Genomic DNA, 27,598 nt, shown 5'->3' on the forward strand with positions numbered 1-27,598 from the left:
TTGGTACTGTAGGTATATTCAAATGTATTCATAAGAGCGTGTCCGTCCCATGTACTGGCAGGAGCATGCTCAGGGCCTGATTCAGGGCCTGATTCAGACCCGCTCACGAGCGCTATGCGCTCGCAAGCGGGTCGATGGTGGCCCAGTGCGCATGCGCACGACGGAAACGGCTCCGTCGTGTGCATGCGCGAGACCCAGATAGCGACGGGCAAACCGTCGCTCCGGGTCTTGTACCAAAGGGAGCGTGCTGTCGATGTTGAGTGACAGCACGCCCCCTTTGGTGGGCGGGCCGGGGGCGTGGCTGCCCAGACGGAGGCGTTCCCAACTGATAACAGTGGGAGTGCTTTCGGCTCTGTTAGAGCCGAAAGCACTCTGGGGCTTGCGGCAACGAGACCCTACCACAAGTGTCTCATCGCAAGCCCGATGGTCGCGATGGTCTTGACCATCACGACCATCTTCCTGGCCGCTCGCTATAGCTGTGGGTGGTCACCCACAGCTATGCGAGCGGCCAGGAGGCCGCTCTAAAAAACCAGAGGGCCGGCCCTGATTCAGAGCGAGCGCTCTGTCAGAGCATCCGGCTCTGAATCAGGCCCTCAGACCCGCTCGCAAGCAGGTCGATGGTGGCCCAGTGCGCATGCGCACGATGGAGCCGGCTCCGTCGTGCGCATGCGCGAGACCCGGATAACGACGGGCACTCCGTTGCTCCAGGTCTCGTACCAAAGGGGGCGTGCTGTCGATGTTGAGTGACAGCACGCCCCCTTTGGTGGGCGGGCCGGGGGCGTGGCTGCCCAGATGGAGGCATTCCGATGGGAACGCCTACCGTCTGGGGCGGCCCCACTGACACCACAAGTGATGACAGTGGGAGTGCTTTTGGCTCTGTTAGAGCCGAAAGCACTCTGGGGCTTGCGGCAACGAGACCCTACCACAAGGGTCTCGTCGCAAGCCCAAAGGTCGCAATGGTCTTGACCATCGCGACCATCTTCCTGGCCGCTCGCTATAGCTGTGGGTGGTCACCCACAGCTATGCGAGCGGCCAGGAGGCCACTCTAAAAACCAGAGGGCCAGCCCTAATTCAGAGCGAGCGCTCTGTCAGAGCGTCCGGTTCTGAATCAGGCCCACAGTACGCTCTATAGAAGCTTTTGTGTCCCATCATAAAATTGTCTCTGAATGATCACAAGATTAGTTTCCGAAAATCTTTACCACAGAATAACCCACGCCACACCACCAAATAATGCCTAAGACTTTATAGCAGCACGTACAAAATGGAGGGCCCCAGCTTTATAGCTTATTTTGTCACCGTGGTACAGTATGTGTGTTAGATTTTGCAGGACGGTTGACATTACAGCACTTCCATTTCTGCTCAGGGTGGCATTGTGGGATGATAGTGGGTGCCATCTGCTTTGCTGCTTTATATTTATGTCAGGGTGCTATGGGCCGGATGTTCGGTTCATGAGCAATTATTCATCTAGGTATGGTTGATAGTCCGGGCAAATGGCAAATGATAAATTAATAAAACACCAAAGGGATAAAGGGTTCGTGTATGCAGTAAGTGTAAGCAATAGGCCACTTTTTGTGTGTTACAGACACCATTATTGAATGCGTAAATCCCCCTCCATCTTGGATCTAATTCCTCTCAGCAATTCTACAGAAACCATTTCCTAAAAATAAATAGTGATTTGTGGCGCATTAATCTGTATATAGACAGCACCAGGACTTGTTATTTCTCTGTGGTATAAAATGTGTTTAATTAATATTTTCAGGGTAATATTGGACTAGAAGGAATTAAAGGGGACAAAGGTTCTCCGGGAATGACGGTAAGATTTTCCGTGATTACAGTTAATTTTATTTTACATGCTTAAAGACGGAGCAATGTTATTTTTTTATTTCTTTTACTCATTCCCAAATGAAAGTAAATCAGAATACTCAAATTATCGAAAGGAAGATTAAGCCTTTATTCCTTTGCCACAAGGAATATCTTTTTATACTACTAGAACGGTGCGGTCTGTCTCTTCCTCTCATTTACATACAGATTCCGCTGGCATATGAAGGAGTTACCAGTGGGAAAGAAGGTGGATTGTAAAACCCAACAATGACCTTGCATTAATAAACATAATCAAGATTTTAGACTAATGAATCAAGAAATGTTATGTAACTGTAGTATATCCATGTGACATCACTGGGGTCGGTGTCACCCAGTGCGCCATAAAGAGCCCTGAGCGCGGGAAGGGGAGTGGCCTTGTGGCACGCCTCCATTTTCATCATTCTGGTGGCATGTCCAGCACGGAGATGCTAGGCTGCCCCCAAAGGCCTGCTGGCTCCTCCTCCATGACTAGGGAACCAGGCGCTGCACAATGACATCACAGTGCAGCACCCGGCTCCCGGTTACCGAGGAGGAGCCGATATTTTGGTGTCATCTCCCTCGAATGGTGACACCTGGTGGGCTCCACCTGCCTTAGTGACCACCCAGTCCAAACCGAGAATGCGTCTTATCTGCTGCAAGCAATTTGGACGCCAAGCTCAGGATCAGGCAGGGGTCCACCTACCGGAGCATAAAGGACATTCTTGATTAATCAGCTTGGGTAGACCACTCTTCTGCATGATAATGCATCTGAGGTCTTGCTACAAAGGAGGGCTGGCCTGTACCAGGAGAGGGATACAGGGCCTGGCGTGGGACTCTGGAAAGGTAAAACATGGGTGTGCAGCAGGGGGCCCTTGTGCACCCCACACCCTGCACCCATTATAGATACGCAACTGTATGTCCATGAAGTGCAGTCAGAACGCTGTTGAGACAGTCAGAACACCACCAGCATCACTAATTTTCCTGCGCAACCTGGGTGCAGTGTGTGCAGGGCACATGGGCCCCTGGGTCCAGGGGGCCCCCGCACCGCACACCCTGCACCCATATTATTTAAAAGTCACCTGTCCGTGGTCCCACGTCGGGTGTCAGCGCTGCAGAGAACACCGGGAAAATGGCCGCCGCTGCCATTTTTCCGGCGTTCTGCGCATGTGCAGTAGATTCTGGGAACACTCTAGTGCCCAGAGTTCTACTGCTTCTGCTGTGGCCAGCCAACCACGTCAGTCGGCTGCCGGCGAGAGAGGAGGGGGCCCTGCTCGGGGGATGCACATGGGCCCGCTCCTCTCTTAAGACGCCCCTGGGTACCATATTTTACCGTGATATGCACAGCTGAACATTGTGGCAGCATACTGCAGAGAATTGAATACCCCGTGTGCACTGCGTTTTAACAACTGTAATTTCATAGTGAGCACGACCTCAGTGCCATGGAAATTTAAGAGTAGAAAATTACAGAATATCAGCAGTTCATGTTAAATGTGGCTCTACATATGAGGCCAAAGACCAAGTATCACTTGACAAACTATACTGGAGTGCCAGTAGGTGGTGCTGTATTTCTCAAGTTGTCTCTGTGTCTTTAGGGTCAATCTAGTTGTTTGCGAAGGGTGCAATTTGCCGTTGACACGGCGTTAAAACACTGGCAATTGTACTGCATCTCGCACGCCGCATGGCCCACTCCGTACACCGAATTTGCATAATTTAACTCGAGCTCCATGGTTCTACGAGCACTTTTATGCAAATTCAGGCTGCAATCAAGTGCGTCTGTTGTCGTGATGACTCGCACCTGCGAGATCGTCACAGACAATTGGATTGAACCTTAGTTGTAAAAGTGTACTCTCTTCTAGAATGTTCTTATTAATCCTCCATGAAGCTTACATCTTCTAGTCACAGTAAAATTGATCCCGCAATCTTTCCCTGTTTGACCCTCGAATAGAGAAGCATGTTCTGCAACATATACAATATTCTGCACAGTCTTATATCTAAAGAATAGCAATATATTCTGTGTCTCTGTCCTATGTCAGGAGGAGGAAATCCGAGGCTTCGTTAGGCAGGAAATGAGCCAGAACTGCGGTAAGTAGGATCACGATGATGCTGAATATACTCTGCAAAGCACTGCAAAACCTTAAATGTAAATTTTTTAAATACAGGGAGCTTCACGCGATTTTTTCCCCGTGGTTTTTAAAACCAGGACCGGCTCACAGAGCCCAGTGCTGGTTCGTAAAATACGGGGGATCCCTACACATTTTGTCCCCCATATTTTTAGAACCAGGACTGGCTCACATAGCCGGAGCTGGTTATGCTTTGGGGGGGAACCCCACATCAATTTTTTTATTTAACCCTTTTTTTGGTTAGTTACAGGCAGAAACATACACGGATCACACTGATCTGTGTATGTTTCTGCTAAACACGCAGCTCAGGAGGTAGTCTACTTAAAACTTCTATTTTGGACGGAGTTTGCTAAAATTACACCCGTGATTATAATCACAATTTTTGGTGAATTCCAGTCTATGGAAAGTACCTGCAAGTTTGGCCAATGGCGTATTTATTTCTATTTGTGTTTCCACCCATATTTTGCAGAGTTTCATGATTTCTCACCCGAGTTTGCCTTTAGTCAATTTGCAGGTTGTAAAAAAATGGCCAAACACACCTGTGATTGACGTCTCGTCCCAAACACAATTCTTAGTAGAAACTGACATAAAATGTTCAGTAGATTGTGTGTGAATATAATGTGCCTCTGTTCCCTATATATTGTGGCATAAACCTATTCACTATTGGTCATCAATACACCATCTCCAAACCACCGGACTGAGCTGCATGAAATTTTCTCACCTTTTCATTAAAAGGACATTTTGGAGGGTGCGATCGTTTGTCAAGCTTTTGGCAGATTCATATTATGTAATGACCATACCATTCGCTATAGAGATCAGTGTTATTATTATTTTTTTCTTCTTTTAAATTCCAGCCACTCAGATTGTAGCATGAATGGAATATTCATGCTACAATCTGAGTGGCTGGAATTTAAAAGAAGAAAAAAATAATAATAACACTGATCTCTATAGCGAATGGTATGGTCATTACATAATATGAATCTGCCAAAAGCTTGACAAACGATCGCACCCTCCAAAATGTCCTTTTAATGAAAAGGTGAGAAAATTTCATGCAGCTCAGGTATTTGTGATAGTAAATTAAATGTGACAATTTGGGAGCAGAGCATTTTGGGCCTGATTCAGTAAGGATCACTATTGCGAATGCAATAGTGATTGCGCAAGCAGTTCAACTGCGATAGTATGCTAATCCACTGCGATCGCTATACCGTCGCAGCATAACATAAGGACACCCACTTTACCTTGCACACATCTGTAATGTTTAGCAAGACAGCGAAACCATCGGTACAATCGAGTACCATCGCAGCCTCACGCACACAAGGTCAGACCTTACTCAGGAATTGCTAACTTCAGTCCTCAAGCTGCGTACGGCATCACAGTGGATAATTTATGCACGCCCCTGCAACGTTGTTCAAACGCACTGGCACGCCTGCGTTTCACCGACCACCCCCACATCATCACCCCCAAACGGTACTTCCTGTCAATCACTCTGCGATGGGTCTACATAGTCACTGCGATCACAGTTCCGATCGCAGTGGCTGGTTTGCGCATGCGTTCTGCTATGCATGCGCATAACGTAACAATCGGCCGATTGCGTGTGTATTAGCAACTGTGTTCCTGCTGAATCAGACCCTTTGTCCCGAGTGGAAGAGGAAATTTTGGAGAGAATAATGGTCCATGAAACATTTGTTAAATTGGCGATGTGTACATACAATAACATTCGCTATAAAGTTTAGGGATGCATTTATTTTTTTGCCATCCATTCAAAATGTGGTATCTGCAGTTCAAAGGAGGATATCAGCTGTAGAAACAACATTTAAGGTCCCTGATCCTTTCAGCCTGATATTGCAGTTACCAATGTAGTGTGTGCTGATAGTCCAGTATGGCTAAGAGACCAATGATATGCATACCAAAGCTGTACAGACGTATAACCTTTATTTCCCAGTCTGCCAGGCTTAAATAAAATGTACTACAGTCAGAAAATAAATTGTATGTATCCACCCTTGGGGCTCTATTTATAACAATTTAGATTTTTGAATAGAAGTTTATAATAGAAACTAAATAAAAACAAAACTTACCTGCACACAGGGACCTCTGATCGGTAGGGATAGCCATCGACCACCGATGATTCAAAATCATCGATGGTTCATGGCTGATGTTGAATACTTTTACCATTGATGGCAGAGAGCCAATGGTTCTCTGCCATCGATGGAGGAGTGGGAGACGATTTTTTTTGTTCTTTTCTGGACAGGATGGAGCTTAGCCCCACCCCGGAACCCGCTAAGCCCCACCGCTGTTTTTGAGTAGCCCACGGTCCGCCGTTCCCCACCGCAGCAGTGGCCATGAATAGGTGCAACCATCGATGGTTCACCATAGATGGTTTTGGTGCCATCGATGGTAACCACCGATGGACCCATCTATGTAAACCCCTCCAATGGCCATCCCTACTGATCGGTGAACTATTTCTATAACCTGATCAGCTGTGCTGTGTGATCAGCTAAGTTGCAATGAATGTCCCAGCCAGGCAGCTCAACTGGCCTCACAGCTCAGCTCATCAGGTTACAGAAACAGCTCACCGATCCCTGTGTGCAGGTAAGCTTTGCTTTATTTATTTTCTATTATAAACACCTATTTTCTTTATGCATTCAGTCAGTGTCCTATTAGACACAGGCTGATAACAGATGCCGGCTCTGGCCTCTGCTCTGCCTGTCAGATGTCAGGAAGTACTACGGGAAATAGAACAAGACTCCACTAATGCCACCTGAAGATGACGTTAGTTTAGAAGTGCTTTGGTACGAAAAGATTTAACAATTGAGGTTTGTTAAATCTGGGCTGGCCGCATTCCCATAAGAGGTGTTGGAAATGCGGTCAGCATGCGGACCTGATGCAAATTTTGCAAAAATCTCCTCCAAAAGCCCTTTGCTAAATTCATGTGAAACTAAAATAATGTGAAAAAGGTGTGAAAAGACCCATTTTCACATTATTTTAGTAGAACAAAAGATTGATAAATATGCCACTTAATATAGTGTTTGCGTACTATCACCAGTAGAGGGCACTGTGCCATGATTGTAGGTGTTGCATTAATTGCCAGCTCACAATTGTCTTTTTATGTCTTTTTTTTCTTTCAGCGTGTGGAGGTCAGTTCCCATTTCTTGAAACCAATGTCGGTAACAAAGCGTTTGACTATAAATATGTGTTGTAGTTTCTCTCCTCTATCTACACCCGGGCATTGATGGACACTAAAATTATTATTTAACTTCAGAACAATCCATGTCTATTAAATGGGGAGACAGCGAAGTAGGGAAAAAGCACCCATTGCTGGAACACGGTGTAGGCAGCCATGTTGTAGGCTTGGCCAAAATATATGAAAATTCACTAGAAACCAGTCACATTAACAAGTCATGGAATAGGTTCCCCCAAAATGGCTGCCACCACTGTGCATTGGTGATAGTACAGTTGAATGAGGAGAATTAGATTCTGCTGCTGTGTCATTAGACTCACAGAATCTTGAATGTGGAAACTGTTTGCAGCATCAGCCTGCACTAATATTATTGGTAAGATATGAATATTAATCATTTTGGTGTCATATTGGTGTGTGGATTGTTGTGCGTCCCTTGCTCAAAACTTATTTATGATAAGACAATTTAAATCAACTAAGGTGAAAATGCATCTCTGGTCCGCCATCTTCAGCCAGCTTAATGGGTGCTGCAGTCCCACGAAAGCTGGAAGATCAAGCACGACACACAGAAAAGCATTAATTGTCATATCATATCTAATACACATTTCTACAGATTAAAGAGTCTCACACAGAGGAAGGGGTCATTTTGTGCCTTGAGCCACTATTAATGGAAATGCAACCTATCAGGTCAATAGAAAGTAGTGACATCACTTTGGGGTCTATTTACTACGCCTTAGATGGAGATAAAGTGAACAGAGATAAAGTACCAGCCAATCAGCTCCTAACTGTCATTTTTCAAACACAGCCTGGAACATGGCTGTTAGGAGCTGATTGGCTGGTACTTTATCACCATTCACTTTATCTCCTAACACGGCTTAGTAAATAGACCCCTAAGAGTAGAAAACTACTGAATATCAGCAGTTAGGAGCTGATTGGCTTTATCTCCATCCAAGGATTAGTAAATAGACCCCTTTTTCTCATTGGTTCATAGTAGGCTGATAGGCAGCACTCTCATGAATATTAATCATCATCATTGTTTATTTATAGTACACAATGATACTTCAAAGCGTAGTCCAGTGGGTGCTGCATGTTATGCTTAAAGCAGGGGTGGGCCCTCCAGCTGTTGTTAAACTACAAATCCCAGCATGACTTGCAACAGTTTTAGCATGGCCAAATAGCAAAACTGTGGCAGGGCATGCTGGGATGTGTAGTTCTACAACAGCAGGGGGGGGGCGCTTATTGCCCACCCCTAGCTTAAAGCTTAGTTGAACAATAAGCACAATATGGGAGCCAAGGTAGAGATTGTGGAACTGTGGGAGATGAAAATAAATCTCGCCACAAGATTGAAGATGGTTTGAAGTAAGGAAAGATGAGTGAGTAGGACGGCAAACTGGATGAGGTTACAGTAGTTAACGTGAAATATAATAATGGGAGTCTATGAGAGATTTGGTTGCATCTAGGCTGGGAAGGGTCATATCTTGGCAATGTTGTGAAGGTGGACGCAATAGGCCTGGGAAGTAGAATGGATATAGTGAGTCAGTGGTCAAGGTTGACACCCATACATCGGAGATGAAGAACAGGGGAGATGGTGTTAATGTTCATGAAGAGAAAGATATGGAGGGGGTCGGAGACTCTAAAAAAAAGAAAATAATGCACATCCGTTTTAGACATTTTGAGCTTTAGTTAGTATCCATGAGAAGTTAGCTGGACACCAAAGAAAAGAGAGAAGGAGGGTGATGGGGGTAGAAGAGACAGGTGTGGGAGTCATCAGCAAAAATAGTGCTAGAGTTGTTTAGTTCACCAAAGGAGAATGTTTACAACAAGAAGAGAAGACAAAGGACAGAAGCTCTAAACGGGTAGATGGAGAGGAGATGAGGAGCTTGAGACACAAACAGAGAAGTGGTTGAAGAGCTAGGAAATGAACCATGAGAGAACACAGCCATAAAGGCCAATGGAGTGAAGAGTTTGCAGTAGGAGATGGTGGTCAATGGTGTCAATAGATTAGGAGGTTCTGGAGGATGAGCTTGAAGAGAAGTTAGCAGAAGTTCTAGAAGACAGTTGCTCACATTGAAGGCAGTCTTGGGGGAATAAATGATGGAAACATGACTGTAGCCGGTCAAGTAGGATGTGAGACAAGGTTTGAGAATTAGGAGCTTTGAGGTCAAAAGGAGGAAATAAATTATGAGATAGTGTATAGAGAGATGGGTCAAGAGAACTTGTTTTGAGGATAGGTGATATTATAGCATGTTACAGCTCAGTAGCAGATTATGGCCCTCATTCAGAGCCGCTCGCAATTAGCGCTCGCTCGTTCATAAAAAGGGGGTGGCTATTCAAATGAACCGTTCGCTCTTTGCGGTCTGTTGCCGCCTCCATGTCTGAACGAGCGAGCAAAACATACGCTCGTTTATTTGATAAAAACGCCCCCTGGCCGCTCGCATCATACGTCATGTCCGCTATTTATTAGATTAATCGAGTACATCGAACAGCGTATGAACTGCTCGCTATTCTTGTGGTTGGTTTTTTCAACCACAATATTGCGAGCAGTTCTGACTATAAAATAACCCAGTGACGTGGTGAATGACGCTGCTGTATTAATTATGCACACCCATAAAACGCCCGCTTTGACCTTTAAGCACGCCTGCGTTCTGATCTCCACTCCCCCTTTTCAAGCACCTTCCCCTGTTACCACCCACATACGCCTCATTCTGTCACTCAAATTAGCAGGCACTCGCTATATAGCGAACAAACGATTTTCGGCCGCACCGACTGGTTCGCGCATGCGTACTAAAACCGTACGCATGCGCAGATGTGCAAATATCGCTCGGAACGAGCGTACTGCCGCTTACGAGCGGCTCTGAATGAGGGCCTATATTGGGTGTTTTTCGGGAGATAGCACAGGGGCATAGAGTCCATACTGTTCTTATTTAAAACTGAAAATGTAACTTTGAAAACAGATAAAGACAAATTTGGTTGAGGGGGGCATGTATTTTTCTGAGGACTTGTGGAGATGTTCTTACTGTTTATTACAATTGCATTAAGTATGAAACTTATTAGCCTATTAAAAAATGTTAATCCACAATAGATATAAAAAATATGCCAAATGGAAGGGAAAAAGGAGGAGGCAAAATGCACCACTGAGTGCTCTAATGACCGCAGAAAGTGACTAGATGAAGCATAAAACGGAATCTTCTGCTACTTGTAGCCTATGGTGTCATGTAACACGGCCATAGCTATGGGTATATGACTAATATTCTGCACTGGTAGCTACAGATCGCAGTGCTGGGGAATCAGCTAGAATGTGGGAGTTTAGTGGCTACAACAGATAAAATGCATGCAATCCTACTAGGCTCAACACGCTTCAGGGTGAGTTTCCCCTTCATCGATTTATAGCTGGACTAAAGATCGTAATGTATACAGCTTATATTATTTATACATTCTACAGTATGTTTACATTTCCAGAACAGGATAAAGAAGCCACAGAAATTGGTCACTGGGCTTTTAAATGTTTGCTCTGCATTAAAACAAAAATAAAATTCAAAAATAGAATAGAGTATTAAAAGCAACAGCTAACAGGAAAGAATTTACCCAGCTGGAAACATTTCAAATACTTTCATATGCTGTAAAGACGCATTGGGCCAAATGTAAGGAATCGATATGATTTACCCGACAGCGGCTGCCCGAACAGGATGAAAATCCCGATCGTCCCCAGGTAAGTATTCTCTAACCTATTCCCCCACCCTAACCCTCCCTTAGGGGTGCCTAACCCTAACCTTCCCCCCAGTGCCTAACCCTAATCCCCCCTCTAAGTGCCTAAACCTAACCCCCCCCCTTCCCCGCCGCCTAAACCTAAGTCCCCCCCCGGGGTGCCTAACCCTAACCCTCCCTCCCCCTAGCCTAACCCTAACCTCCCGGGGGATGCCTAACCCTAAATCCCCCCTGGGAGTCCTAAACCTAAACACGGCTGTCCACAGCGGCGTCCGGCATCACTTTGATCGGGATGCCGGGCGCTGGTCTCCCGGCGTCGGTAAAATGACAGCCGTCTAGATGTAGATGCCGGTCATTTAACCCTCAGTGGGATTAAGCAGTCGGAAAGCCGACTGTCGGGATTAGGTCCGCCGGCTTCCCGACTGCATACAACATGTAATAGGGTGACAGTTTAGAAAATGTGAGAGTTTAGCAGTAATCTCTCACATTGGTGGAGTTTTATCTTCAAAATGGGAAAACATCTGGATGAGATTTTAAATCGTGCGTTTTTTGAGTCTGAAAAACATGCGAGTTTGCTCTGTGCTTTGTTTTCGGACTGTGTGAGAAACTGTCATATTTTCTAAACTCTCACCCTATTACATTTGGCCCATTATATGATAATGTGGATTGTCTTATTAGGTCTAAAAGCGCATACATACATATTGCACTGAAAATCATAATAAAGTATAAGGGGGGTTTGGAGGGGGCAGTAAGTATCTGAACGTTTATGAAAATTCACGGTCATCCATCTACGGGGCACGGTGCTCATATCTGAACCAGGTGCTCATAGCAAAATTTGGAGGAAGCTCATTTTCCCTTGGCCCATGCTCTGCTCTCCTGCATAATGAAGTCCTTTTGCAGCCATCTTGCTCTGCAAACCTGTGCCCATCCCCCAGTGGAAAGTTACATTTGCACAGTGTTTGTTTCTTGCTTTATAAATGACCTCCAGAGTGTTTAGTTTGATCTTTGATTCAGTTACAGTAATACCCTAATTTACAAAGCTCAAAACAGCACAGGTGGAGCTCAAACTCCTTTGTGACGTCTGGTGGTGCACATTAGAGTTTGTCATCGGACATTGATACATCGTTAAGGGTTCGACAATCGCTTGTTTTTTTTGGTGTGTTTATTTTTGCATTTTTTTTATCCCAATGTAAGCATCTATAGTACAGTATTTTCCAGCTTATTTTCGAGCTCTCTCCATTCTTTAGCGGTTGTACTTGCAAGTGGCAATTTCATGGCTCTCTCGGCCTCTCAAACACAACTTCCCCCTTCACAGCCACACAGCGAGAACCGTCTCTCCTGCTCATCGATATCTCAAAATATTAAATGATTTTCCTCCGATGTTCACCTGTCATCGCTGGGCAGGAGCCGGTACAGCACTGATGTAGGCCCCTTGGATTTTCCAACCTTAGTGGAGCAAGATGGAGACCCTTGAGGAGACAGACTTGTACAGTGACTGATAGGAGGAGTTGCTAATAAAACGGGTTGATGCATTTTATCTGTTGTTGCTGTTAAACGGCCTTAGGGGTCAATTTACTAAGCAGTGTTAGGAGACAGAGTGAAAAGTGATAAGAAAGTGATAAGGTGCCAGCCAATCAGCTCCCAACTGCCATATCACAGGTTGTTTTTGAAAAATGACAGTTGGGAGCTGATTGGCTGGCACCTTATCACTTTCTTATCACTTTTCACTCTGTCTCCTACATCTGCAAAATGTAAACATATTCACAATGTCGACATTGCAAATGTTGACAGGCGAAATGCCGTCATTAGGTTTAGGATTAGGGACACACTTATCATCGCAACTGTTGATTTGCAACATTAGCCGTAAGCTGCGACCAAACCCGAAAACGCTGGAACATCAGACGCCAAGGTTTGGCTTATGGTTAGGTTTAGGGAGCTTATCACCAGAATAGCAGCATCGCCGCACTGCCGATTGTCCCCATTGATAGCATGTCGACATTTCATCAGTCGACATTCATATATGTGATGAATGTTGACGTTCTAACTGTCAACAAAATATACCGAATCCGCTAAAGCATCTGAGAAGACAATATGGGCCTCATTACTCAACCAGTTTTGTGTATGATAAATGGTGCTTCAGCCAATCAGCTTCCAACTGTAATTTTTCAAAACAGATGACAGGAGATGATTGGCTGGAGGACCATTTATCGTATGCAACGTGTTTTATCACTCATTTGAACTCTTTGATAAATGAGGCTCTATATCACTTTCAGGCATTAAGGAACAAATATGTACTTTTATGCACCCATTCCTTATATTTAAAGATGCAGTTACTTAGGAAAGAGTTTCAGAGGGCTGTGATAAGTGCGTGGAGTTGAGTAGTACCCGGGATCCTCAGTACTTTAAAATCTCCACTGTGCAAAATGGCTCCCTCCACATTTTAGAAGCAACGGGCATGCCTTGAGATTAAAACACAGCCTGAGTGGCTGAAGTGTTAATAATACGGAATTGCCTGATCTCTCCTACTACCTGCAATTAACAATGTTCAGATTTGTGTGTTCTGCCTGTATCCTCCTTGTGTATGTACCGGTCTCCGTATTGCAGATGTTATATAACTATCGTTAGAACCGTACTAATAACCTAGTGCATTATGTTATATGTGAATCCTTTGCAAGCTCCTTAACCTATGCTGAAACATACAGCACATTACAAGCACATTCCTGAATTTCCTCAATGACTTTGGAGAATGATATCTGTCACTTGCCTGTCTTTTGTTTTTGTTTAGTTGTGTTATATCTTACATGACTGACTGTATATCATCTCATGCATCAGACATTGGCAGCCTGCCTCACAATAAACGCCATTTGGTGATTCAGAAGTGGGCGCAGTTGCGTCTTTTGGTGCACGATTCTGCCGATATGCGTACAAAAAACGTTTGCCACCCATCGAACACTGTACCAGGCTATGGCAGGTGCAGAGTGTCCAACTGACTCTGGCCGTTGGTGTCAGTGCAACTGCGTCTCGCCCGCGACTGGTAGCCACACGCCCACCTCCCCAATCACCAGCCAGAAACGGTCATAGAAACTGCAAGGATTTCTATGCAATTTTGATCTGGGCCCGATTCAGAGATTGGGGCACTGCCGATGTTTACGCAGTTGAGCGATTATCGGTAAACTGCGCATGTGTCTGATGTCACACTGCTCAGACACATGTACGGGGGGGGTGGCGACTAAAAGGCAGGTGTGTTGCGACTGTTTCGAAGCCTGCGACTACGATTATGTACGTAGTAAAAATGGCTTCTGTGTCTCCGTCCCGGCAGGCGTAGGGTTACTCAGAATGCTTATTATCGACTCATCTGCGACCGACACTGCGTTTCTACGTGGCCGCCGATGGCCATCTCAATACACATGCCAACGGCTGCGACATATTTTCCTCTACGTGCAAATTCCCAGCTGCTGCGGTATTAGCGTCCATCTCTGAATCACCTCCGTGTGGTAACCAGCGTGGCGCGTGCGCAGTGTGGTCCAAACACATGCGCAGAGGGAAACCTGCGGACACTTGCCCCCAATGGCTTCCCTGCGCCTATCTCTGAATCACCATTCTTACCGGCTTGATGCTGAGTTGGACGCAAATCGGACACATGTCCTCTGGCATTGCGTGCATGGTAATAAATACGTACATTCATTTATATGCAGAGTTGCACGCATCTTGCAGTGCGCCCGTCCCATAGCTGTGAACTTGGTTTGCTGCTAGACATTATATTCAGTGCGCATATGCACCAGCCTAATACTACGCCTAGAAGCAGGAGTATTTACGCTTACGCCCAGGTCTATAAGTATACACCCTCATTAAACTTTCCTACATGAGTAAGTGGATCTGCGAAATGCGTAAGACTCTGCAAAGCCCGTACTTGTGTACACTCGGTTCCCAAGAGTAGGTGTACACTCGGTTCCCAAGAGTAGGCGCAGTGCCCAAGATACACTCTGCTGCTGGGAGTACCTTCAGCTCAACATCAGGTCCTGTGTGCCTGAGCTGGCCAATTGCTGATGCATGTGATAAAGCATGTGATAATCTCTCATGTCCGTATTAACTTGCCAGTCTTCTGGCTCCCCGGTCTGAATATGTTCTGTCCTTGCACCTCCCAGGTTATTTTTCCAACTATCCATCTCCCCCGTCAAATCCATCTAACTCTCGTCTTGTCCCAGTCCCAGCCCTAAAGTTCACTCACATTGATGAAGATGAGGGTGAGTTGGCGCTATTGGGATTGAAGCTACAGCAACAGTCGGTTTAGTCGTACAGTTACTGTCCACACCGCTTACAGATCAGCCGCACATATACATAGGAATCAGCTGCTGCTTTGTACTCTGTGCTGTCTTGCAAACTTTCATTCTATGCTGGGATAAAAGTTTTTTCCTCTGGGGAAGGCTGGCAAAGTTTTGTCCCTGAGGCAAGAAGTAGTTTGACCTTAAGGCCAGTTTCATGTAATAAGCTATTGTGGGTAGGGTACTACTGCACATAGGTAGCCCAAATGGTTTGGCAGCTCAGTCGCCCCTTAAGCATATTAGGGGAATCTACTACATGACTGGCCATATGGGTCCATGGTATTTAGTGAAAGTCCACTGATGAGTTGACTATCTGTTGTGTATCGATGGATAACCCTATCAACTTTCCATCTCCAAATTTAATCTGTAAAATCAAGGCTGTTCCTAGTCACAAATGTCCTCGTATGCCCCTTGCCAGCCTGCCTCCGACTTATGTCGCTATTACCTCTGTTACACTAAAGTCCCAGGTCTGACCCGATATTTGGAACATGGTTCCAAACCGGGACAAACCCAAGACATACCGCTTTTACATTGCGGTGCCAACCCGGATTATTCCGGGATCGGTGCCGTTCATGCTGCACACGGGTGCAGTGTTGGCGCTTGAGATGACATCATCTTCTTGTGCCAGAATGCTGCTCTCCCTTTGTTGTAAACGTGTCCTGGGTTGGAGGACCCAGGTTACACGTTTACACTGAGCTTTACCCAGGTCCTTCACAGGAAAAAACCCTGCTCGCTAACAGGGTTGGCTTCCCGGGTGACTGAACTCGATTGGAGGCTTTTCCAATTAGAAAAAGCCCGGGTTTCACGTGCAACAATAACTCTGGATTTTCAGGTCAGTTTTAAAAAGGGGTAAAAGAGAAAAGTCAGAGCAGTATAGTCCTTCAATCAAGAAATGCGTTACAAATTGCAGACAAAACAAATGTTTATAACCATGCTTAAGCACAGGTGACTTAATAAGTACGTCAGTAAGTTTAATTTACCTTCTGTGCACAAGCATGAAGATCCTGAAAAGCTGGCCTGTAAGTGAGCCTTGACAACCGAGTCTGGGAAACCCTGGTCTACACTAAGAGACAATAAAAGCTTGAACATAGGACAAGAGGGCACAGTGCCTTTGTAGCCTCTTTTTATTTGCTCTTTGACTTATGTCGAAATGCGTAGAGACATCAAACGTAATCCAAGAAGTTCTATATGTCTGGCCCTAGTTTAACATGATTTTCTCGGTTTGTGGTGGGAGTGGTAATGATCATTGAGGTAAGGCAAAAATCACGACGCCCTATGGAAGAGCTTCGGTGCCAGAAACTGCTCTGCCTTTCAGTGTGGTGGCTTCATTCACAACTCAGGTGCCAGAAACTGCTCTGCCTTGCAATGGGGTGGCTTCAATCGCAACACTCTGCCTGCTGGAAGGAATGAAGGGTGATTCTTGCTCTCCAATCTGTCCTTTATTCCAATGCTTAATTATGGGTGTCTAACTGAAGAGGTGAAGCAAACAGCAGCAAGGAGACAAAACAAAGGACAATAAGATACAGCGTTGGCTTATTCTGTCACACGTTTGTGAATAGTGTCCACCACTGTCACAGTGTGTCGTTAGATGTCACAGACTAGTATGGGTATCTCTGATCCGTCTCTGTGAATTATTCTGGATGCTTGCAGTGAAGAATGAGATTAGCTGGGAGAGCCCTGTGATGCTGGGTCGGTATCTGTATAACTTGCCCGGCTTTTATTTGGAATGCAGACAAGTCATTGTTGTAGTTAAAGCACAGAGACTTGATAAACTATCACCTTTGTGCCAGCTGTTATATTTCATCTGTAGTCAATGCGTTTCCTACTAACTGCTTTGCTGCTCTGTCTTTACAAGTTTGTATTATATTTAAAGCTTATTGCTGCATGTGTATACTATTAATGCCACCTCTTCTTATGGTCTATGTTATCATTCCACTTTTCCTGAGGTCTGTACTCTCAATGTGCTGCATGTGAGGCCTTTGCTCCCAATTACATTCTATATGATGTTTATGTTTCTTGTACCCTCTGTATGAGGTCTACGCTCTCAGTGTACTCTCTGTCCGAGGGCTGTGCTATCATTGTATCTTCTGTATGAGGTCTAAGCTCTTATTGTTCCCACTGTCCAGGTCTATGCTCTCTTTGTTCTCCCATGTGAGGTCTATGCCCTCATTGTACCTTTTGAATAAAGTGTTTGCCCTTACTATACCCTCTGTCCAAGGTCTATGCTTTCATTGTACCTTCTGTCCAAGGTCTATGCTCTCATTGTTCTTTCTGTGTGAGGTATATGCTTTCTTTGTATCCTCTGTATGAGGTCTATGCTCTAATTGTTCTCTGTGTCTGAGGTCTATGCTCTCATTGTACCTTCTGTCCAAAGTCTATGCTCTAACTGTATCCTCTACTTGCGGTCTATGCTTTCATTGTACCGTCTGTCCAAGGTCTATGCTCTCCTTGTTCATTCTGTGTGAGGTCTATGCTTTCTTTGTATTCTCTGAATGAGTTCTATGCTCTCATTGTTCTCTGTGTCCGAGGTCTATGCTCCCATTGTACCCTCTGTCTATGCTTTCATTGTACCCTCTGTCTGAGGTCTATGCTCTCATTGTACCCTGTCCAAGGCCTATGCACTCATTGTACGCTCTCTAAGGTCCATGCTCTCATTGTACCCACTATCCAAGGTCTAAGCTCCCATTGTACCCTCTGTCCGAGGTCTATCCATTCATTGTACCCTGTCCTAAGTCTATGCTCTCACCCTACCCTCGGGCTGAGGATAGAGTGAGCCCAAATCTCTATCTGAGGTCTATGCTCTCATTGTACCATCTATCTGAGGTCTATGCTCTCATTGTACTCTCTGTCCGAGGTCTATGCTCTCATTGTACCCTCTGTCCGAGGCCTATGCTCTTATTGTACTCTCTCTGAGGTCTGTGCTCTCATTGTTCATTCTGTATGAGGTCAATTCTCTCATTGTACCCTCTGTCTGAGACTATGCACTCTTTGTACTCTTTGCCTGATGTTTATGCTCTCATTGTACCCTCTGTATGCTTTTATTGTACTCTCTATGCTTTTATTGTACCCTCTCTATGCTTTTATTGTACCCTCTCTATGCTCTTATTGTACCTGCTGTGCAAGACCTATGCTTTCTTTGTGCTCCCATGTGAGGTCTATGCTTTTATTGTACCCGCTGTGCAAGGTCTATGCTCTCATTGTACTCCCTGTCCAAGAACTATGCTCCCATTGTACCCTTTGTCCGAGGTCTATGCTCTCATTGTACTCCCTGTCCAAGGCCTATGCTCCCATTGTACCCTCTGTCTGAGGCCTATGCTCTCATTGTACTCTCTCTATGAGGTCTATACTCTCATTGTTCTTTCTGTATGAGGTCAGTTCTCTCATTGTACCCTCTGTCCGAGGCTATGCACTCTTTGTACTATTTGCCTGATGTCTATGCTCTTATTGTAGCCTCTCTATGCTTTTATTGTACCCTCTCTATGCTTTTATTGTACCCACTGTGCAAGACCTATGCTTTCTTTGTACTCCCATGTGAGGTGTAAGCTCTCATTTTACCCTCTGTATGAAGTGTATGCTCTCACTATACCCTGTGCCCTTTACTTGTGGTCTATGCTTTGTTTGTACCCCCTCTGCCCAAGGTCTGTGCTCTCATTGTTCTCTCTGTCTGAGGTCTATGCTTTCATTGTATCCTCTGTATGAGATCTATGCTCTCATTGTTCTCTGTGTCCGAGATCTATGCTCTCACTGCACCCTGTGCGAAATCTATGCTCTCACTGTACCCTCTGTGTGTAGTCTATGCTCTTATTTTACCCTATGCCCTAGGTCTATGCTCTCATTGTACCATCTGTCCGAGGTCTGTCATTGTACCCTGTCCGAGGTCTATGCTCTCATTGTACCCTCTGTCCAAAGTCTATGCTCTCATAATACCCTCTGTCCAAGGTCTATGCTCTAATTGTTCTTTCTGTATGAGGTCTATGCTCTGATTGTACCCTCTATCCAAGGCTATGCTCTCATTATACCCTCTGAACGAGGTCTATGCTCTCAGTATACTCTCTGTATGACATCTATGTTTTCACTGTTCCCTCTGTCAGTAATCAATGCTCTCACTGTACCCTCCGTATGAGGTCTATGCTCTCAGTGTAAACTCTGTATTAGGTCTATGCTCTCATTGTACCCCATCTGAGGTCTATGCTTTCTTTATACCCTCTGTATGAGATCTATACTCTCATTGTACCCTTTGAATGAGGTATATGCTCTATTTATACCCTCTGTATGAGGTCTATACTTTCATTGTACCCTTTGAATAAGGTATATGCTCAGTGATCAATGCTCTGACTGTACTCTGTGTATGAGGTCTATGCTTTCATTGTACTCTCTGTATGAGGTCTATGCTCAGACTGTTCTTTCTGTATAAGATCTATACTCATTGTACACTATGTATCAGGTCTATGCTCCCATTGTTCCCTTATGCTTTTGGCTCACTGATGGGTATTTTTGGATCACTTTTTGGTATTGTTTTCATGGCATTGCTGGGTGTTTACAAAGTTGTGTATGATTTGTGGGTATACAACTGATATAATTTCTGTGTCACTGCTTGAGAGTCCCAGCTCAGTAATGACACTGGGGCCCTGGGATGTACCATAGATATATCACTGGGTCTATGATCTCATTGCACAATCTCTCTAACATCTGTACTTCTCCTGTATTATAATCCTGGAGTCTAGGCTCTATTTCACATTCTGCATGAGGTCTACCCCCTCATTGTGCTCAACTGCTTGAAATATTTTATCTCATTATACCCTCATCCTGAGGACTCTGCTGGCATTGTACTTTCGACAGGGTGTTTCACTGCTATAGGCCCCAATGTTTTTCTTATAAGTAGTTGACAACATTTAGTGAAATGTGACACAGACAGACCTTGGTCTATGAGAAACATGAGGAAGTCATAGCAAGTGTTGTTAGTGTTCGCCATTAGCAACCAGGCCAGCTGTTCATGCATGCGCGAAGTGAAGGCCAGCTGTTCACCACTCTAGTCAACAACGCAAATTCAAATAGGGGAAACACACCAACTGCCAGTGAGGATGGCAGTTGGTGCGGTTCCCCTATTTAACTTTTGGACTGCGCTACATCGCCACCTCTGGAACGTCAATTACTTAAAAAGTTATTAGGAAAACTTTGTGGCCAATAGCGAGTGAAACGCTCTTTAGCTCACACTGTGTTGTCAATGGTGCTTTCCAGTGTGATCTTTTGTTGCTGCTTGTCTCCATCTTCTCAGGACTCACATCTCCAATTGTTAAGACTTCTGCTGTCACTGCTCCTTTATATTCCCATTATAATGTCTTAAACTCCTGCTGCTGTTCTAGATGCCCCTTCTGTTTGTAGTCTACTCAGGCCTAAATGTAAATTTATTTACTCCTAGGCCAAGTTTGTGGCTTCTCTTTCTATTTCTAAGTTTGCTATCTCTTTGCCAATTCTACTTGAGGTCTACTGTGTCATGACTCCTTTCTATCTGAGGTCTGTCCATCAGTAGGTCTGTTATTAATACTTCTTCCCATGATCCTCCTGTAGGACGAGAACTCCGGGTGGTGGTGAACACCAATGACCCCGATTATGAGCACATATACACGGTGGATGACTACAAGGAAGATATGGATGAAGATGGGACGGAGAGCACCGTACTGTCGGATGGTGAGAGCCTTTAAAAACAATGGTCTTCATATCCGCTTCATCATATATTAAATGGGGAATGATCTAACTAACATACATGATGGCTTCCCATCCTCTTCTGATTATTTGTTACTACCTATAGACTTAATTTAACTGTGTGTCCATCAATATCTACAGGTCTACTCAATAAACCGGTCTCATCTCACTTTCATTTTGTGAGGGTTCCATGTGTGTATAAATATATATACCTGAACTTTGGGGAGTATATTCCTTCCATGACGTAAGCACCCACCAAGCAGGGATTTTTACTGTGGGATTGTAGGCTCATTGCCTGGGTCGGGTGGCAGCTACAGAGGTGGGGCTGCAGCAAAGTCCAATATTCAAATAGGGGAGCCACACCAACTGCCCGTAATGTTTGATAGCAGTTGGAGTGACAGTTGGTGTGGCTCCCCTATTTGAATCCTGACTGACTGACTTAATGACTCATCAATGCCCAGCCCAAACCACTGGACCTACAAACATAACATTCGGGGAGTATATGCCTTCCATGATGTAGGCACCTACTAAGCAGGGATTTTTTTTTTATTCGACTCCTAATGGGGTGAAAAGGTCTACATTTTTTTCCTCCCCCTGTGCAGTGTCCTGACTAAAAGACTCATCAACGTCCTGCCGAAACCCTTTGACCTAGAAACATGAAATTCAGGGAGTATATTCCTTCCATGACGGAAGCACCCACTAAGCAAAGATGACATTTGGGGTGGCAGTTGGTGTGGCTCTCCTCTTTGATTCCTGACTGACGGACTCATTGACTCACCAACGCCCAACCAAAAAAAAAAAAAATCTTAATTTACTTAATCTTGATACTAGCACACTCCTTTACCCCAGAAGCATAAAATGAACTAAATATATGTTAATTTAGGATGGGATGAAGGAAATGGAAATATCTAAGGAGGTCTACCCAAAAAATAAAAATGTAATACTATTTACCTTTCATTACAGGTGTGACTTTACCAACAGAACCGATGGAAATCTTACGGAGTAAGAGAGACACTTCGATGCATGGTACATAATACATTGCTTCTCCTGTCTAGGTGTAGATACCAATGATATCATCATGTAGGAATGAAGCTGTTACATTAACAGGAGTACTTTGATATTCTCATGCTGATAAGATCCTGTGACTCTCTATAGATATATGCAGATTACCCATGCAGGAGGGTCAGTGTACCAGGTATACGTTGAAATGGTATTACAATCAGCTGGTGGGAGAGTGTCGCCCGTTCGTGTACAGCGGCTGTGATGGAAATTCCAACCGGTTCGATGAGAAAGAGGAATGCGAGCTACGCTGTGTACACAGAAAAGCAGAAGGTTTGTTCCCTTACTGTAATGTACGGCGAGGTGGGCTTCATATAACTGCAAGGGCTATACAAGGCTCTCTTTTCAAATTAACGACTAACTCCAGCAAAATATCCCCCATGTAGTAGAACAATGGCAGGGGTGTATCTATAATGGCGGCCATTTTCCCGAAGATATGGATATGTGCTGTAGACTTTATCACGATGAGAGAGTTTTGTCCACGCACGTGGTGGCACCGGGGATGGGAAACTGCAAACGGGCCCCCTCCAAAATTTTAATCAATTTTGATCAATTTAAAATCTATGAAAATCGATCAGCATCGATGTTGTGTTTCTGGGGCTATAAATCACACATTTACTTATACTTAAAATAACAAATTAAAATTGTCTGTTTAATAAAAATAAAAAACCTGTCAAGTGGTTTTCTGCTCAGGAGCACCGAAAAAAAGGGTAATAGCGCTAAACAATTTAATAACATATATTGGTAAAATGGTATATGATGTTATACATTCAAGAAGTGTAATAGTAAAAATTAAATATTCACGATACACTTGACAATGTCAAGATATAAAAATGATCACAGTTCGGATGCGGCATATAAAAACATGAGATCTCACCCACAACCTCAAATGTCGTATTGGGCCTGTTCACATACAGCATGAAGGGGGGACACAGGAGTGTCAACTGGATTGATGTCCACTGATTGTAAGTCCTGGGTGCCGCTAGAGGTATGTCCCTTAGAAATGTGATGAAACAAATCAGATGAATGGGTCCTCAGACTGTGCGGTATCCTTAGAAAACAAAAGTCCCATTGTGACTGTAGATGTTGAAATCCTCCTGATTAAAGTCCTAATAGTCCCAAAAGCAGGTTCAGGCCAAATGGATCCAATGTTCTGATAAGTCCACAATGACAATAGGTGTGGGTGATGGTCACTGTGTAGTCCTAACGCGTTTCGCTGCAACTGAGTGCAGCTTTATCAAAGGTCAGGAGCACCGAGGCCAGAGTCTCTGTACAGACCAGAGAGTGCGTAACTCTTCACATGCCCACAGCATGAAGGCATAGCCACACCCCCTCCAGTGGTTATACCTTTCCCCCAGCACCACAGGTACCTGCCCGATGTCTCTGCCACGGCCATAGCTTGGAGTGTGCGAGCTCTGTCATCGCACACATCCTCAGCACCCTCTGGGCAGTGCCATACTTCCTACTGCTGGCACTCCGCCCCCTTGGCGCAACGTCATGTGCTCAGGGGGAGGGGCCGACACAGACTGCACTGCTGCCCTATTACGGTGCTGGTCTCTGCAGCCCCGATTCTAATTAAGGGGCGACCAAGATTTTATTTCTCACCCTCCAGAGCCAACTCTGCATTCACCTCTCTCCAACTGCATTTGTACACCTTATACCTTTTGCTGAGCTGCCCCTGCAGTGCCTCCCCCTGTGCACATCCTTTCATCAACATCTGCCACCTCTCCATCAAGACAGGGTCCCATCTCTGCCCTTCTGCCATCATATAGTAAAGAGGAGGAAGTGCATGGTAAAATGATTTTCCTTTGTATACTCCTTCCTGTACTGTATAAGGAGCTGGCCAGTCTCCCCTCACACAGACGTGCATCACTCTGTGCTTCCTCCTGCAGCGACATGAGCGCAGAAGTAGGGAGGGGTTGGAGAGCCAGGCAGGGAGACGTCACCCCTACAATTCTGCCACCAGAGGTCAGATTCCCATCAGGCACGATAGGAAAGACTTTATTATTCCCCAATTATAGCTCACCAGCCTAGCAAGCACCTCTACTCCCATGCCATTATCTCTACAAATGTACTAAACATATCTCTTTTGTATTTGCAGATAAACCACTTCAAGATGGAAGTTAAGATGGCGCGCAGAACTAGAGAAAATTATGTATAGTGTAATATTTTTGTAAGATTCACTAAAAAAATTTGCAAATGACATGGCCCAAATCTAATTATGTTCCTGTGTTATTACATCTGGGAAATAAATATTTGTATTTTTTATTTTTAATGTTATAATTATGACAACCGTAACTCGTATTACATTGTGCATAGATGTTTTTTTCTGTAGCAGAGAATTGGTGCTATCTTTTTTCACAATTTTTTTTATTTTTACAAAAAGTGAGAGTTTATCACAGAGGTTAGACTGATAAAGGGCCATTTCTTTAGCCCGATCCTCTCGCAGACAACATACAGTTTATCAGAGAGGTTTGACTGATAAAGGGCCATTTCTTTAGCCCGATCCTCTTGCAGACCACATACAGTTTATCACAGAGGTTAGATTGATAAAGGGCCATTTCTTTAGCCCGATCCTCTCGCAGACCACATACAGTTTATCACAGAGGTTAGACTGATAAAGGGCCATTTCTTTAGCCCGATCCTCTCGCAGACCACATACAGTTTATCACAGAGGTTTGACTGATAAAGGGCCATTTCTTTAGCCCGATCCTCTAGCAGACCACATACAGTTTATCACAGAGGTTAGACTGATAAAGGGCCATTTCTTTAGCCCGATCCTCTCGCAGACCACATACAGTTTATCACAGAGGTTAGACTGATAAAGGGCCATTTCTTTAGCCCGATCCTCTTGCAGACCGCTTACAATTTATCACAGAGGTTAGACTGATAAAGGGCCATTTCTTTAGCCCGATCCTCTCGCAGACCGCTTACAGTTTATCACAGAGGTTAGACTGATAAAGGGCCATTTATTTAGCCCGATCCTCTCGCAGACCACATAGGGTTTCTGGACTATGATTCCGGGATGAATGCAAAAATTCATGCATCGCAACTGCGTCACTGTCCGAAAATATGCAAATGTTGCAGCTGCCTAGATTTGTATTGAGACACCCACCAGCGTCTGCGCAAATCCAAGCGGTTGCGTACAAAGACTTACCATCGGACGCAGATCAGTCGATTAACAAACTTCTGAGTATGGTTACTCAAACTTCTATGGTTACTCAGAATTTCTGTGGGAACTAATACCCTGGGTGCCAGCGAATCTACGTATAAGGACGCAGTCGTTGGCTGCGACATGATTACAAAATGGTCGCAACATGCCCGCGTTTCTCTATCCACCACTATCCCCCCTTACCACAACCAGCCCCTGTCAATCATTTTGCATGTCAATCCTATCTGCGCGCGACAACGGTAATCCTTCGGGACGCATGCGCCTTGTGACTCTGATGTATGCGCAGTAATTAAAACATCAGCCAATTGTGAATATATCGGGTTTACGTCCATCTCTGTATCGGGCCCAATAACAGGATGTGCCTATATATAGCGGAGACAGCCATTTATTTTCCTCTTACTAGTAGAAACCAGTTACACCACTGACACCCATAGAGAACAAATCTTTGGCAAAAATCTCTCCCCAATCTAGAGCGTTAAACCTTCTGAGAATATGTTTGTGTGTAAATATTCAGTATATACTTTTATATTGCTTTATATGAAAAAAAAAAAATGGTTGTCAACCTAATCTTATTCTTAACAAAAAAAAAAAAGAATAATAAAAAAAGAATTCAGGGACTGAAATATGGTGCTATTGAGAACTCCAGCCAAGCATATTGCTTGTGATTATTATAAATCGCTTATTGTTGTTTTCTTCCTGTTAAATTTAGTTTTTTTACTAATTGACTGTAGCTCACAAAACCGTCAGACATCGATGCCGGTATTGCTCACGTCATTACTGCTGAATAAGTCACCCGTCTCTCACACAAAGATCATTTCAAGGTGAACTCTTTGCCCCCTCTGTTGTATGAGATGGTAGCGATCCTGCCAAAAGAAAGATGGTTCCACCGCTATAACTTTTAGTAGGGGGATAAAAAAAATGATTACAGCGTTAGCGGATTTCTTTTTTTTTAATCACCTTCCCTTCGCTGGGATTTTGGGCTGCGGCGCATTTTTTGGCATAGGACGTGAAAGAATGTGTTTTTCAAAGAGATTCAGCAGGGGAGATATATCAAACCCAAAGAAGACAAGCGATGTAGTTGCCCATAGCAACCAATCATATACTCGCTATAATTTTATAGAATGTACTAGATAAGTGATACCTTGGTTGCTATGAACAACTTCTACACAGGTCCTCTTTAGAATGTTTGATAAATCTCCCTCTTGGGAGTGAAATGTGATAGGCTGCAACTTACAGGCATCAGCGAGATTCCAGTGAGTTTGCACAACGTCAGTAAACCCTTTTTTTTGCCTTTTAAATGATTGCCACTTTAATACATCGCAGACTCGTAGGAATCTAAATTATGACTGCAAGTCGCAGGCAATTACATTTCCCCCTTAGAGCTCATTGGTGAAATTACAAATAATTTCCGAAATCCCACACGATCAATGGAATTCCTGGCCAACTGCCACTTCCTACCACCAACTGCCACTTCCTACCACCACTTTGATCTATACCCTCATGTATCTGTGACATCTCCGAAAATTGATATTTCACCAATACCGTTTGAGCAGTGCATAGTTATGTTATGGGAATGTAATTGTTTTTATTTACAGAAATAGCCTAACAGACATCCATCGTTCAACTAAATATGTCCAGCCATCTTTATAGCCGAACCCTGACAGGATTTTCAGTAACTTCTTACATTCCCTAACGGATACGTAGACGTCATTTCTTTAGATCATGTCTGCTATAAAACAATTTTGTTACCGTCACTGAGAGCTCATAGTGTGAGGATACTGGACTGAATGGTGGGGTACTTGTTTGCTTGTGTATCTAAAGTTACACAAATCGTATTTGTCACAAATAAAAATGGATTTATTTAAATGTTCTTGTCTGGCTGTGCAATTATCTTCCATCTATCAAAGCGTACCAGTCACTTACACAGAGCGGAGACTGCCATGAACCAACATTCAGCCTATTAAATCGCAAAGAACCAGTGGCATCTCAGAGGTATAAGGTACATGGTGCCTCAGTCATATCATTAATTCCCAGTGTATTGATAGCCTGCATTCTCATGAACAAACTAGCTGCCTACATTAGGTTAAACAACCAATAGATAAAAAACCGTCAATAGAGAAGGTAACAATAAATCCAAAAAGCAAAAATACCTGGGACATACACAGAAAACAAAGCACATACTTGTTTAATTGTCTTAATAAAGTAGCAAGTACGAAGTTGTGACTTGGCCGCTAGCACTGGATAAGGGTTCTACCTAAAGCAGCAAATCCATGGAAAAATAAGGCTATAAGAATAACCATAAATACTTATCATTTTTCCTTGGCTTGTTCTTCAAGGTTGCTATTAATGTTGTATAGTTCTGCAGTTTCCACAGTGTCATGTCACTTCCATAGAAACCAGTCATATGTAGTGAGCAGAGAGGCTTTGGAACACCTCTCTGAGCTCTGTGCAGTGTGACATCCTGCCCTCCGTTCTCCCCCCGCTGCCATCACATGACCACAGA

At 44.3% G+C, this 27,598-nt stretch overlaps 2 protein-coding genes across 2 annotated transcripts in view; both read left to right on the forward strand.

Moving 5' to 3' along the window:
- Window positions 1–7,158, forward strand: part of COL7A1 (collagen type VII alpha 1 chain) — a 200,995-nt gene extending 193,837 nt beyond the window's left edge. Inside the window, exons 114-116 of the mRNA XM_088479830.1 lie at window positions 1,760–1,813; window positions 3,873–3,921; window positions 7,085–7,158. Coding sequence (XP_088335956.1) covers window positions 1,760–1,813; window positions 3,873–3,921; window positions 7,085–7,158 — 177 coding nt within the window. The remainder of the gene's footprint in view (window positions 1–1,759; window positions 1,814–3,872; window positions 3,922–7,084) is intronic.
- Window positions 7,159–8,703: 1,545 nt separating this feature from the next.
- Window positions 8,704–26,961, forward strand: LOC148516567 (collagen alpha-1(VII) chain-like). The gene is made up of 6 exons (XM_088479831.1): window positions 8,704–8,816; window positions 14,938–15,083; window positions 20,730–20,849; window positions 21,828–21,890; window positions 22,020–22,196; window positions 24,025–26,961. Exons 1-6 carry the CDS (start codon window positions 8,704–8,706, stop codon window positions 24,048–24,050), a joined length of 645 nt encoding a protein of 214 aa, XP_088335957.1. The 3' UTR covers window positions 24,051–26,961.
- Window positions 26,962–27,598: the final 637 nt, after the last annotated feature.

Source organism: Taudactylus pleione, unplaced genomic scaffold, assembly GCF_031769625.1.
Source record: "Taudactylus pleione unplaced genomic scaffold, aTauple2 ptg000247l, whole genome shotgun sequence".
Lineage (NCBI taxonomy): Eukaryota > Metazoa > Chordata > Amphibia > Anura > Myobatrachidae > Taudactylus > Taudactylus pleione.

Bases quoted from the DNA above. Each gene is read 5' to 3' on its own strand.
- LOC148516567 (XM_088479831.1), top strand. From the start codon at position 8,704: ATGAAGAACAGGGGAGATGGTGTTAATGTTCATGAAGAGAAAGATATG. The intron at 21,891-22,019 runs GTACATAATACA...GACTCTCTATAG, and splicing joins GAGAGACACTTCGATGCATG to ATATATGCAGATTACCCATG. The intron at 22,197-24,024 runs GTTTGTTCCCTT...TTGTATTTGCAG, and splicing joins TGTACACAGAAAAGCAGAAG to ATAAACCACTTCAAGATGGA.